This window comes from Sinohyriopsis cumingii, chromosome 11, assembly GCF_028554795.1.
Source record: "Sinohyriopsis cumingii isolate HCF-2022 chromosome 11, ASM2855479v2, whole genome shotgun sequence".
NCBI classification, from domain to species: Eukaryota; Metazoa; Mollusca; class Bivalvia; order Unionida; family Unionidae; genus Sinohyriopsis; species Sinohyriopsis cumingii.
Window position 1 is genome coordinate 104,099,323 of NC_142971.1, and position 12,926 is coordinate 104,112,248.

The 12,926-nt window shown below is 32.8% G+C and overlaps 1 protein-coding gene across 8 annotated transcripts in view; it reads right to left on the reverse strand.

The window, feature by feature from the left end:
* LOC149789196 (inositol 1,4,5-trisphosphate-gated calcium channel ITPR1-like) overlaps window positions 1-12,926 on the reverse strand; it is a 346,253-nt gene that overhangs the window by 157,078 nt on the left and 176,249 nt on the right. For 5 of the 8 annotated variants that reach the window (XM_089975354.1, XM_089975358.1, XM_089975355.1 and 2 more), the window contains one exon: window positions 5,433-5,559. In XM_089975354.1, the coding sequence (XP_089831480.1) occupies window positions 5,433-5,559 (127 nt within the window). Of the gene's footprint in view, window positions 1-5,432; window positions 5,560-10,385; window positions 10,483-12,926 lie in introns of all 8 variants that reach the window. The other 3 variants (XM_089975359.1, XM_089975357.1, XM_089975353.1) reach the window with 1 other exon arrangement.

A 12,926-nucleotide genomic window follows, 5' to 3' on the forward strand; every position in this document is an offset into this window, starting at 1 on the left:
GCTAACACAAATATTAGCTGTCATCATCATGGTAGGGGTGGGTGTATTTTTGCAGATATTACATTTACAGTCTTTATCATCTCAGGATAAAATTAAAGATATAAATGAATTAAAATCTGATTGCTCTCTAAAGTGATTAGTTGGTAATTTAGTAATTAGTTAGTAATTAGTAATAGTGAAGTAATCTGGTAGATTATTCCATAGCAAGGCAGCTGCATCTCTAGAAGATTTATTGCCAAATGTTGAGGTTTTAATTCTTGGGACATGTAAAATATTTGAATATCTAAAATTGTATTTATGATGCTTAAAACATTAAATTATCCAAACATATGGAAGTACGCTTTTTCGGAATTCTGAAAGTCTTTTGAGCCACAATCCAATGTCTATGCAACTTTAGGGTTGGCATTTTTGCCATAAGTAAGAGTTTATGATAGATGCTTGTGTAGTCACCATACACATATCTCGGAGCACGCTCTTGTATTTTTTTAAGTTAGTAGTATTCAAGACCTAAAGAAATGCCAGGCTAAGGGAAAGAAATTGACATTATAAAGGATAAATGTATGTAAGATTGTCAGTTTTTTGAGTCTTGTTAGCTTCTGAACAATACATTTCAAGACAGATAGTTGCCTTGAAGCTTTCATACTGATTTTTTTGCATGTGAATAGAACTGATAAAGTTGATAGTCAATGTAAATTACATGCAGTTTAACAATTTCTTCACAGTGTATGACAGAACTGTGTATGTTTAGTTCAGGCTTCATACTGAATGTCTTTTACCCACAGCTAATGTTTCAAACTTTGTAGGTTTGACATGTGTTTTGTTTGCAGTGAACCAGTCAATCAGAACGTTGTACTAAAATCTGGTGAGGAAAAAGACAAAGTATTTTCATTGGCATAGTTATAAAACAAGCTATATTTAATAATATAGAAGATATCATTGATAAAAAAACATGAAGAGTAGTGGTTTGAGGACTGACCCCTGAGGAACCCCTTTTTGAATCTCAGTCTAACTACCCAAGACATCCTGCAACTTAATTTGCTGTTTTTCATTTGAGATAGCTCAGTAAGAGTCATACTGAGCTAGCCATTACTCCACAAGCCATTAACATGCAAAATGAGAATATCATGTGGGAGACAGTCAAAAGTCTTGGATAAACCCATCAGAACTGTAGCTACATATTTGTTTTTGTCAACAGCCATCTTCCAACCTTCAAGTAAATGTAACAAGGTGGTCTGGCATCCATGATGTTTATGAAAAGCACCCAAAAGTAAGCTAAAAATGTTCTCAAAAAATGATGCTAACTGGGTCTCAATTGATTTCACAAACAATTTGGACATGACAAGTAAAATACTGACAGGTTTTTAGTTAATTTTATCAAAAGGAATTTTTTTTTAATGAAAACTAGAATTACTTGAGTTTTCTTTAGACAATCAGGAAAAAATATTTGACTGTAAAGTTTTGTTAATTGGATCTGTAATATAGCCGGCACGAGTTGGTGTCCCAGCTTTAAAGTTTAACTGGAATATTATATCCTCCAGTAGGATTTTACGAATGTCATCTTCTTAACATTTGATAAACTTCTTCATGGTTAACTTGCTTAAGTTCAAACACATTATCCATGTTACCATTGTCCTTAATACTCTGATGGACAAAAGGAATATCCATTCCAATGTCCAATGTCACAATTACATAAATGTTATTGAAGATTTTACACATTTCTGTCACTGTTTACAATTTTTGTACCTTCAACAAGATCTTGACACACATTTTAGAAAAATATGGCTTAACAGTTGATGAGAGGTTCCTAGATTTGGTGACCCCTGCGTATCTTTCTAAAAAGTATGTTCTCAGACTTATTCTTTAATTTATTTACCAAATTTCTCTGCTGCCTAAAGTTTTTCCAGGCTCTGCATGATCTGTACCAAGTGTATTTTGTAAACAGATATTTAGCATATATAGTTTTCATTAGTTCTCTATTCATACAAGGTAATGATTTTTATGTGGGTATGTATGTTTTATTGGAGCATATTTGTCAAAAAAATTTAACAGAACTTTTTCAAAATTAATGTAGTCAGAATTGACAGATTCTGAGTCAATATTGGAAGACTGAGCAGTAAATGTAGCATTTTTATAAATCAATTACAAACTCAATCACATCATACTCTTTTAAACTTTTCTTACCTGAGTAAAGACAATATTATGAAAATCACTAATACCAGCAGCCACATTTAAGGTAGTAATACATGGACTTGGTTTCTTCGCATGTATGAGAACAACACAAGGTGGATTACATTCTTAAAACACGTAGGTTCTCTAATTAAGCATGCCAGATACAAAGTTTCACATGTATCACATAGGAATTTTGGGATTTTGAAAGGTCCTGTTTATAAAAATTTAGTTGACAATTATAATAGGGTTTTCACACTTTCCCATATTTTTATCAAGTGATTCTAAAAGACTTTCCAAAAAGAGCTTTTCATTATCAATGGGGGAATATACACGCAATGGATTAACCAATTAGTATTAGATAGATACAGCTCATAAGTAATCTGCTCTAAGAACTCATATTCAAGTTCCTTCATCCTGTAAAGTTTCTGAAAATGGCCATTGTGCCAGTCATATTGGAAGACAGATTGGCACCATTTTTGTTTATGACTATCCAGACATTACGAGAAGTCGTTCGGTGAAAACCCTATGCTGATATGACCATCTACTCGAGTAGTATTGATAACAAGATTTTCAAGATAGCAACTGCGGTGGTTATACTGAAGTGCAAGGGCATCCTTTACATTTAGGACCAACAAGACACCATAACAAGTTTTCTGATGAAAACCTGATGGCAATATTATTTGTTGATCAGAAGGAGAAGCAACAACAAGAATTTCAGGATGGCTTTTATGGCAACAATGGACATCAGATTGTCATCATTTTCATTTAGCACCAATTAGACATCAAAATAAGTCTTTTGGTGAAATCCCATGTTGATGTGACCATCCATTCAGAATGAGTTGCAATAGCATGATTTTCATACTAGTCTGGTCAATGTGGTGGCCATAGTGGATTCCCAATTGGCACAATTTTAACGTAGGACTATGGGATGAATGTGTGTGCAAAGTTTCATGGCAATTCTCCAAGCAGAACTAAAACCTATTCCTTACTTTATGTCCCAGTTACCTTGACATTAGGCATTATCACTCAAAAGTAATATGTATATTCCCTGTCCATGTGCAAGCCTTCAATAAGATTTAGTCATGGTATGCGGTCTGGCACTAAAGACTTACTACGGTCCTGGCCTTTCATCTTCAGACCTAAAAAAAAATTTCTTACCTCCTTTGCAAGAGATCTAGGAAGTTTTGTCAAGATCCTTTTTCAAATGTTAATTTGCATAACCACTTTTACGGGAGTCACAATAACCTTGACCACTGGCCATTTAATAAAAAAATATATAGTTGTTGTTGTTGTAGGGTTTAACACCATTTTTCAGCACAAGATAGGTTATCCATGGTGACCAGTATAATTGGTGGAGGAAGAACCCTGGAAAACCCGGGAAGAACCACCGACCCACGAGAAGCTACTGGCAGGCCTTCTCACGTACCAACATTAGCTGATAAAATATATAGGCTTCTTTCCTTAAGTGCAAACCCTCTACAAACTTTGGTCAATATTTCAGGTTTTGAAATGAAGTTTCTTTCTGTCAGTGTTCATGACTATTTGTCTTTCAACCCAAAATAAACAGCATTACTTTTTACCAAAACTGTACAACACCCAAAAACCTTGGGAAAGGTACATGGTTGCGAGCTGAAGGTTTTCTGCAGAAACCATTTTTCATCTTTCTGCCACAGTGGTCTTAACTTCTGACCTCTGGACCATTCCCCACCCCCCATCCAAAAAAAAATAAAAACAACAAATATAGGCTTCTTTCTCAACCCAACTGCAACCCATCCACAATGTATTATGGTCATGGGGGTCTGTCATGCTGATTGGAAGTTTTGTACTGAAACGAGTGCTTACTTCAGCAACCCTGACCTTTTCACCTCCCATATCAATAGTTTCTCTTCCTTACATCATGACCACGCCATCCACAAATGGTGGTAAAGATAGATGCCATTAAATACAAATGGTGGTAAAGATAGATGCCATTAAATACAAATGGTGATAAAGATAGATGCCATTAAATACAAATGGTGGTAAAGATAGATGCCATTAAATACAAAAGTTATTGTGCAGAAATGTAAAAAGGTATGGACAAACATAGCGATGGACTTCAAAACATTATGAATTCTACCTTTTGGTTGTCATATTAAAAACAGCATATGAGAATATGAGATAAGCTGGTCTCATCAGCCACGATGGAAGAAATAGGTTGTGGTGAGGGTCTTTCTGGTAGGTTGGGTCAGTGGAGTGGATGGGTGGGTTGGTGTGGAGACATAGAGGGGATGGGGTGGTAAAGGTGGAGCAGACTCAATCATGCAATAGGTCCACCTTCACACATAAGGATTCTGCAATAAAGTCATGCAACTTTTCAAAAAAAAGGTCTCTGACTTTTATTCCATACAGCTGACCCTAACTAAAACAGCCACCTCTGGTAAGCAACAAGCATGGTCCCCAATGATAAGTGGGTGCTTAATAGAAAGTTCATTTCTAACATATTTTCTTTTAGGGACTTAAAACTGGATTGTTAAGACTGATTGTTGCTTTTGGTGAACCTTTAAAAGACCATTCTTCACTGGAAGAACCACAAATTATGTCCGGCCATGATGTAAATTTTTTATAATAATTTAAGAATGAATGCCAAAAATGAATGATTGATTCAACTGTATTTGTAGGCATTAAAATTAAATGAATGTTTCATGGTAGGACCTCAGCCAGACCTGAAAATATTATGCAGATTTCATCCCAAATTTTTTTTTAAGATTTCATTTCAAAGTTTTGGTTAAATTCTTAGTCCAAAATTTAAAAGTAAAATGAACTCTAGGCCTTGAATAAGATCAAGATTAAATCAAATAACTAGACTTCTTCATTTAAAAACAATCTTTTTCATCTAAATAACTGAATAAAACAAATTTTCATAACAAGATCAATTTCTATCAAGAAACTGAAACTACAGTAGCATATCACTCTATTTGCACCTCTGCTGTCCCAGGTTGGATCCATAGTTACAACACATACATGTACAAGCATTAGGGGCAGTCCATCCAAAACAGTGAAGTCTTGAATGTTTTCCAATTCTGTCAACCTCGAGGGCCACATTACATTTACACCAGCTACAGCATACAAAATATGAAAATATTAATTTGTATAATGGATATAACATAACATGAATGAAGTCTAATTTTTTTTCTTCAAAAGTAGATGAGCAGCTTATAGTAAAGGTGGACCTAACATAAAGACACCCATAACTACACAGATGGCAACACAAATCAAGAACCCACAAATTGGTCTGGCAACGGTGACAATTGGATCACTTAATTCCTCTGGGTCAATTTGGTGTTCCACCTGCCACTTAAACAAACTAAGAATGACAGCAATGCGGTAGTCCAGTCTCACTTGCAATTTGAACTAGAATAGAAGCAGAGAAAGAAATAGAAGCAGGAGGTTAGTATTTCTAATTTAAGAAGCATACGTGGCTAGTACAGTTATAAGTGGGTCAAAAATGGTTAGTTATCACAGTATTCTTATGGTTTTCAGGAGCTGAAAACAACCAATTTATCAAATTAGTACGGACAATATTTCATTAAAAATCACAGAAATATGGTACACAATACAATTCAGTAAAGTACAGTGCTGGTTTCAAAAATAAAGTTCATACGGTAAGATGCAAGTTAATTCGGTTAGTTCCTGGAACAGCTGCATTAGAGAGGAGAAAGATATCAAATGATAAATCCGTAGCTGCAACAAAAAGTAATGATATGTATACAGTGGCAATATTACTCATGACAACGTTATATTATACACCTACTTGTATGTAATAGTCCTCAATACCAGCACTTAACACTCTAAACTTAATGTGCAGAAACCATTACATTCTTGCTAGATTTGCCATGACCATGACATGTGACCTTATACCCTAAAAATATATAGGTTTTCTTTACTGCCCCAAGTACAAGCCATTCACAAAGTCTGGTCAAGTATATTAATCAACAACAAAAGTTATTCTGTAAAATCCCATTTTGTTTTAAACTGCAGTGACCTTGGCCCTCAACCATCTGACCCAAAAATCAACATACTTCTTCCATGTATTATGCCCTCCATAAACCTTTATCAAGGTACTTGGTCCAGAACTAAAAGCCATTTGTTTTTTTCAGTCACAGTGACCATGACCTTTTATATCTTGACCCCAAAATCAATAGGTCTCTTTCTTACCCAATGTTCAAGTCATCTGCTATCCTTGTTGAAGATATATGGTTGATGTTGTTGTGCAGAAACCATTTTTTTTCTCTCAGTGATAACAATCTTGATCTTCTACCTTTTGACCCTAAATGCTTACCATATGTGCATGCCATCCAAAACGTTTGGTCCAGTTCTGTGATCTAGAACCAATGCTGTGGTGCAGTTTTTTTAATAAATTTCTTGAAGTCAGTAACCTTGACCTTTGACCTTTTCACCAAAAAACAATAGGCTTCTTCTTTATCCCAAGTACAAAAAAACCCAAAGTTTGCTAACTGATGACTGTGGACAACTTGAAGTATTATGTATGCAGAAACTAAAATTAGTAACAGATGGATGGAAATCGTAATAAGGTCTACCTTATTGTTGGCATATAAAACTAGACAAAATCTAATTAAAATATTCTGCAATTAACAATTATTGCGACTTTCAGTCCTAATATATAACAGATGTTAATTTTTATATAAATATTGGTCGAAAATGCAAAGAGCATAACAATTATACAGAATATAGAGATTCATTAACAGTCTGGCTGGGTAGCATCAAAAATTATCCCCACCTAAACGTCCATTTGAGCAAGCTGCAAAATGGCAGATATAAAGTTTTGATAAGATGTGTTCTCAGAACCAAATAATAACAGTTCCTACAGAATGTCTGACATCCATGTAAACTGCACATGGTAAGTCCTTTCATCATAATGGAGTAGCAAAATTTTACCAGATAATAATACAACTTCAATCCAACAACTTTACTGAGTTTTCCTTTCATAAAATTACTTTGGCAGAATCAAATATATGATTTACATTCTGTTAAACCAATTCCAGTTTATCATTTTCTAAATGCATCTGAAGGAATACCGGATACTGCTAATATAACCAATATCCAAACAGTTTTTTGTTTTCTTTCAAAGTTTTATTAATCAAAGGATACATTTTGCCATCAGAAAAAGCATATAAAATAAATTCCTAATATATTGTTTTGAATTTGGAAAATTGGCCTGAAATGAAGAACAAATCTCGCTGAAGGTCAAACTTCATGCATCATCACTATACCTCTGAAATAGTTATTTATAGTGCATTCATAGAATTAGTAGTAGTAGTAGCCATTCAAGTAGTAACAGTAACAGACATAGTTTTAGTAGCAGTAGTATCAGTAGCAGTACACCAGAACCTATTATGGTGTTGTGGCCATGACAAGTCACAATACTATATAATCAATAAATCTTTGCTTTGAAAACCTGGTTTTTCAATACAAGTGGTCTCTTACAGCAGTGGTCTTTCAAGACATATTTTGCTGCATGTAGTACCAGAAAAAGTATAAAGTGCATTTGAGAAAGAAAAAAAAAACTAAGACACTACAAAGCATATACAAGCCTGAGAAGAAGGTTAGCATAGAAATGTACTAATATCAATAATGTAAAGTATTAGCCAAAACAGTTGGTAATGAAAATGGTAACAGGGCATGCAATTAACCATAATTCAGGTCCATTGAATGTAGCACCAAACTGACTACATCAGTTTATCTAATACTTTTAATGAAAATTATAGGACAGTACATTTGTACTTAAGACTCATTATCTAATTTGGTTAAAATACATAATTTAAGAAACAATTTATATATTGGTTTATTTTTGTTAGCCTAGTGTGCTAGTAAATTAACTGTTGTTGGAATTAGCATTCAACTGGCTTTGAACCCTATCAACTTTTTAAAATTTCCAAGCTGTGACTAAAATTGTGACAAAGAACTCTAATACAGCTCCTATGTATTTAAGAAGTACAGTGTAGATTTTTTTTTTTAAAATTGCTTTAAATGATGCTAAAAGCTTAAATTTAAAAATTAATGTAAGATAAAAAGTTCTGAAAATATGATGCTAACAGTTTAATGGCTCAAATATTTAAATGAGAGAGAGAGAGAGAGAGGGAGAGAGAGAGAGAGAAGTAGGAGACCTAATATTATACATTTTTATCCTAAAAGTTCTATTTTAGCTAGTACAAGAAGATTTTAAAACCGAAGATTTTTTTTATTGACAGAAATTTTACATGTTTTAAGGTACTGAACAGAAAATACTGGTAAGTGCATTTTTAGCGATATTATGTCTTCTCAATCTTGCCATTGAACTTGGACTCACATATTTTCAACTTTCTGTCCCAATGGGGTTCAAGGACCTGAGTGACAGTGTGATTTGTCTTTGTACATTAGCATGAACATTTCTGTGAAATCTAGGAGTCTGGAAACATAACCTGAACCAGGTTAGTACAATAATCTGCGATGATGAAGAGTAAATTTTGCTCTAGAACATGATTTGCAAACAAAGTCTCTGCAAATACCACTTTATCTGCTTTTGATTAAACAAGAACTTCAAAGTGGGTGTGCTTGTTAAAGAAGAATCGTTCCTCCTGGTGCCTGCATAAGCCTGGAGATGTAATTTCTTCCTCCATATAAAATCTTAAGTCCAGGAACTTTGTTACCTGCTGCACACACCTGAACTCCGATTTCCATGCACTGCTGAAGTTGTTGCAATGTATCTTATTTGGTGGTCTTTTATCATTGGGAGAAAGTGCACACTTTAGCATTCTGACATAAATTGACCAAACACAGGCAACAGCTGCCCTTAAATATTCTTTTTAAAGAAACTAAAGATATTTGTTCTAGTGCTTCTGCTTAAATCATTTTGGTTGGTCCATCCTTTTACTCTCATCTCCACCAAAATCCTGCCAATTTTTTTATCAAAGACTCAAGAGCCATCATGGTACACTATCAATCCATTTATTACTTAAAACACTTCAACGAACCTTCTGCATTGACTTTAAACTCTCCAAATTACAACAACTTGGTAATAAATTCACAGCTAGTTGTGAACTGATGCTAGTCACTATTTAACAACTGTTAATCAACAACTTCTGGAGATATTAACAAGAGATGGAAACAATTTGTGATAAAAATGGAGAAAAGTCTTAAAATGCTTATCAAACAGACTGTGTTTAAAGGAACACAATGTCAGAAGCTTGTGATGTACTTCATAGCCCTGATTAGTGCTGAGTGGGTTTTGATAAAGAAGTCAAGGTAAATAACTCTCTCTCTCTCATATTCATTGCTGCTGTAGATTTGAAATACCTTTACTTACCTTGATGTGAAATTTAATCTGCCATTTCATCAGGTGTCTGATTTTTCGGAAGTAAACAACTGCTTCATTTTATTTTTACTGATAGTAATTGCATGCATTCACCCATCTTTACCTTTTACAAAGACTTGTTATCCACTTTTATTACCACAAACTGGCAAGTTTATGAATTTAAACAAACTGGAAATGATTTTCCACTTATCCACACTGGAATTCGCTTTTTTAATTGGCTGAACTGTTCAACTGAGGTAGTAAAAAGGATGTCTTTACTTCTTAGATAAGGAATCAATGAGTATCAGGGAAAATGTTAGCTGTTTCTAATTGAATGAATGAAAATTAGGGATAATGATCCCTGCTTTAAATATATTCATGTATTGTTATATAACATTTTAAAAGTTGGAAACTACACTCAACATATTTAATGTGTTTTTGGAAAGATGTGTCTTTATTTTGTCATTTATATATTAAATTCTACAGATTAACTAGTTTATATTTTACATTTTTCAGGGAAATAAGAACAATTTATTTTATACTGTGAAATCTAAAGTATTATCAATTTAATTTTCACAGCATTTTTGGTTTCTATTTCAATCACTGTAAAAAAAAATAATCAATCAAACCTTAAATGAATCAAGATCACATTAATTTTTATTTCAGTAAATTCTGGAAAAATTTAATACTCATTAGAACAGTGTTAATTTACAGGATGAAACATTTTTTAGCTTCATCATTTGCAGAAATAAAATCATGGCAATCTATATTAAGCAAGTGCTGATCAGAAAACATTTCACTGATTTAGATAAACCAATGTAACAGTGTAGTGCCATAAACAGGGGTTAATTAAGCAAGTTAGCTTGCATAACATGCCCCCTTTTACCCTCTGTATCTCTGGGAATATTATTTTCATCAAATTCCCTCTTGAAAATGGACAGAAGACAAGTAATCCTGTAGTCCAACCGAACATCTAAAATAAACTGAAAACAAACAAAACTGCTGGTGTTTATTTTAATCATCATATCTGTGGGAATAACTGAAAAAAATTCTGAAAACATTTTTTTATGTTTTGCGTAAAGATCTGGTGAATTTATGTGCAAACAAAAGATAAAGGAAAGGTGAATAAAAAAAATCGGTGGTGGTTCATAAATAAATCATGAGTAAAAAAAAACAATGTAAGTTTTGATTTTTTAAAAAAACGAACTGCAATATGCAACATATTCTTCTGTGGAAGGACCGATGGGAATTAATTACGAATCTCAAAGCCCCAGATGTTCATATAAACGGTTTCTTTTATTCTCAAAGCATACTGAGATCAACAAAAATCTGAAAATTTTGACAAGTTTCGTTGCAACATCTATGGATTGCTCAACCTTTATTTTAAAAGAAATAATATCACAAGACATAAAAAGACAACTTTTATCTCATTTTTCCCATTTGTTTATAACAATAAGAAATGTTTCATATGCAGTTACTCTGAGGAGAAGCAAAAAAAAAACAAAACAAATTCTATACATGTACTCATACAGCCATAATTAAAATATAAAGTAAATAGCTATCATTGTTCAATTATCTCCAGGTCAGATGGCGCCACAGAAAAAAGACCATCATATAATTCAGATTATCTCTTATCTGATAGCATAATTTTTTTTAAAGATCAAATACAACCACTGTTGCTGAAATATATTTAAAAACCATTATCTGCACATTTTTTCTGTAAAATTCTATCTACATTCAATGTACTGTGTTTCGTTTGAATTTTACCTTGGAATGTAATGATATTTATACAGATTTCTAGTCATACACATTACATGATCAATTGACAGGTATTTTAGAAATAGCAATCTGCATTAAGTTTGTTGATACTTTCTCTGATAAAATTACTTAAATATTACCTAGCATGAGCTAATCAATGGATGTGTGTTTAAATTAATTTTGAATCCAATCAGACACTTAACTTGTAAAGAATCTTTACAATTTTACCTAAAAGTACTTATGATAATTTTGGAAAGGATATTTTCAATTTAATGTTTAAAAATTGCTGAAATCTCAGGATAAATTCATTGTGACACTTTTAAAAGGTACATTTGAGCTAAGGCTTACACTTAAAATGCTCTCATCTGCAGCCTTGAATAAATAATATATTCTGTTCTAACTTTAAGCAGTCCATATTTATTATTATTGTTATTATTATTATTGATTTTTAATGACTTGAGTTCTGCATTATAAAAAATAAAAATGCAAAAAGAAATATGATAGGAATATAGGATTCAAGATAAAGGAAATTATTCTGTATTAACTAGAACTGCAATACACAATGGAATGAATGAATAATAAGTCACTAACAATAACTGGGACATTAGTACGAAATATTTGTGAGAATTTGCCACATAAGTTTGTTGTTTTTAAAAGAATCATATGAAGATAATGCTGAATTAATTAAACAAAATTCAATTTTAAGTTAAAGTTAATTATATCCCTTTGTCTTTTAGTGTTTCCTGGTAAAAGAATATTATTAAGAAAGCATGACAGAAACTACAACAAGAGATTATCTCTGTTATTTATTGTATCCAGTTTTTCAGTGGTGCTACCTATTGGATTAATTAGAAGTAACCAAGCTAGATCACCCATGAATTTATCAATAAAATAAAGACAGTCTCTTCCATAATTATTAAAATACCTTAAACAATATACTGTGCACTCCTGAAAGAACAAAGTAGCCATGTAAACAACAACCTGTACAATGAACAGTTTGGTATGATTGCATGAAAAAATATTATGGCAGAATGTCAAGACTTCATCGAAAGGGCAAATACAAAATATAAGTGTACTAGCAGACATTTAACAGCAGAAATTTATACATGAAGCCTTTAACTGGTTACATTCAATTGCTTAATTCCAAGCAATTCCTTTTGTTTACCAAAGGGGCATATTCTGTGCAGGGTTGAAGGGATGTAGTTTAAATGTTTTGTTCCAACTACATTATGAATTTTTTAGAGATTTTTTTAAAACAATGTCTCTTTTTTATAGTCAGTACAAAATCATATCCTGAAGTATTCTACACTCCTCCCCCCTCAACCACATACAGCAGTTTGTACATACTAGCAATTTTTAAAATGCAAAACATTTAGTCATTTCATTCATGTCTTTATAATTTCTAACCAAATTATTGCCTGTGTTAGTTTATGTGTGTGTGTGTGTGTGTGTGCCAAACAATGTCAACTTTTTTTTGCGTTTCAAACCAAATGAAAGTACTTTAGAAACATGTCCTCCATGTTTGCATGGGTGGCTATTTTTTTCAGACAATAGGTGTGATTCAGTTCAATGTCATCAATAACTTCTTAATAATTCTGTAATTTTATGTACCTCTGAGTAATGTCCCTTTGAACAATGTATATAATGTAAGCATTACACAGCTTACCAT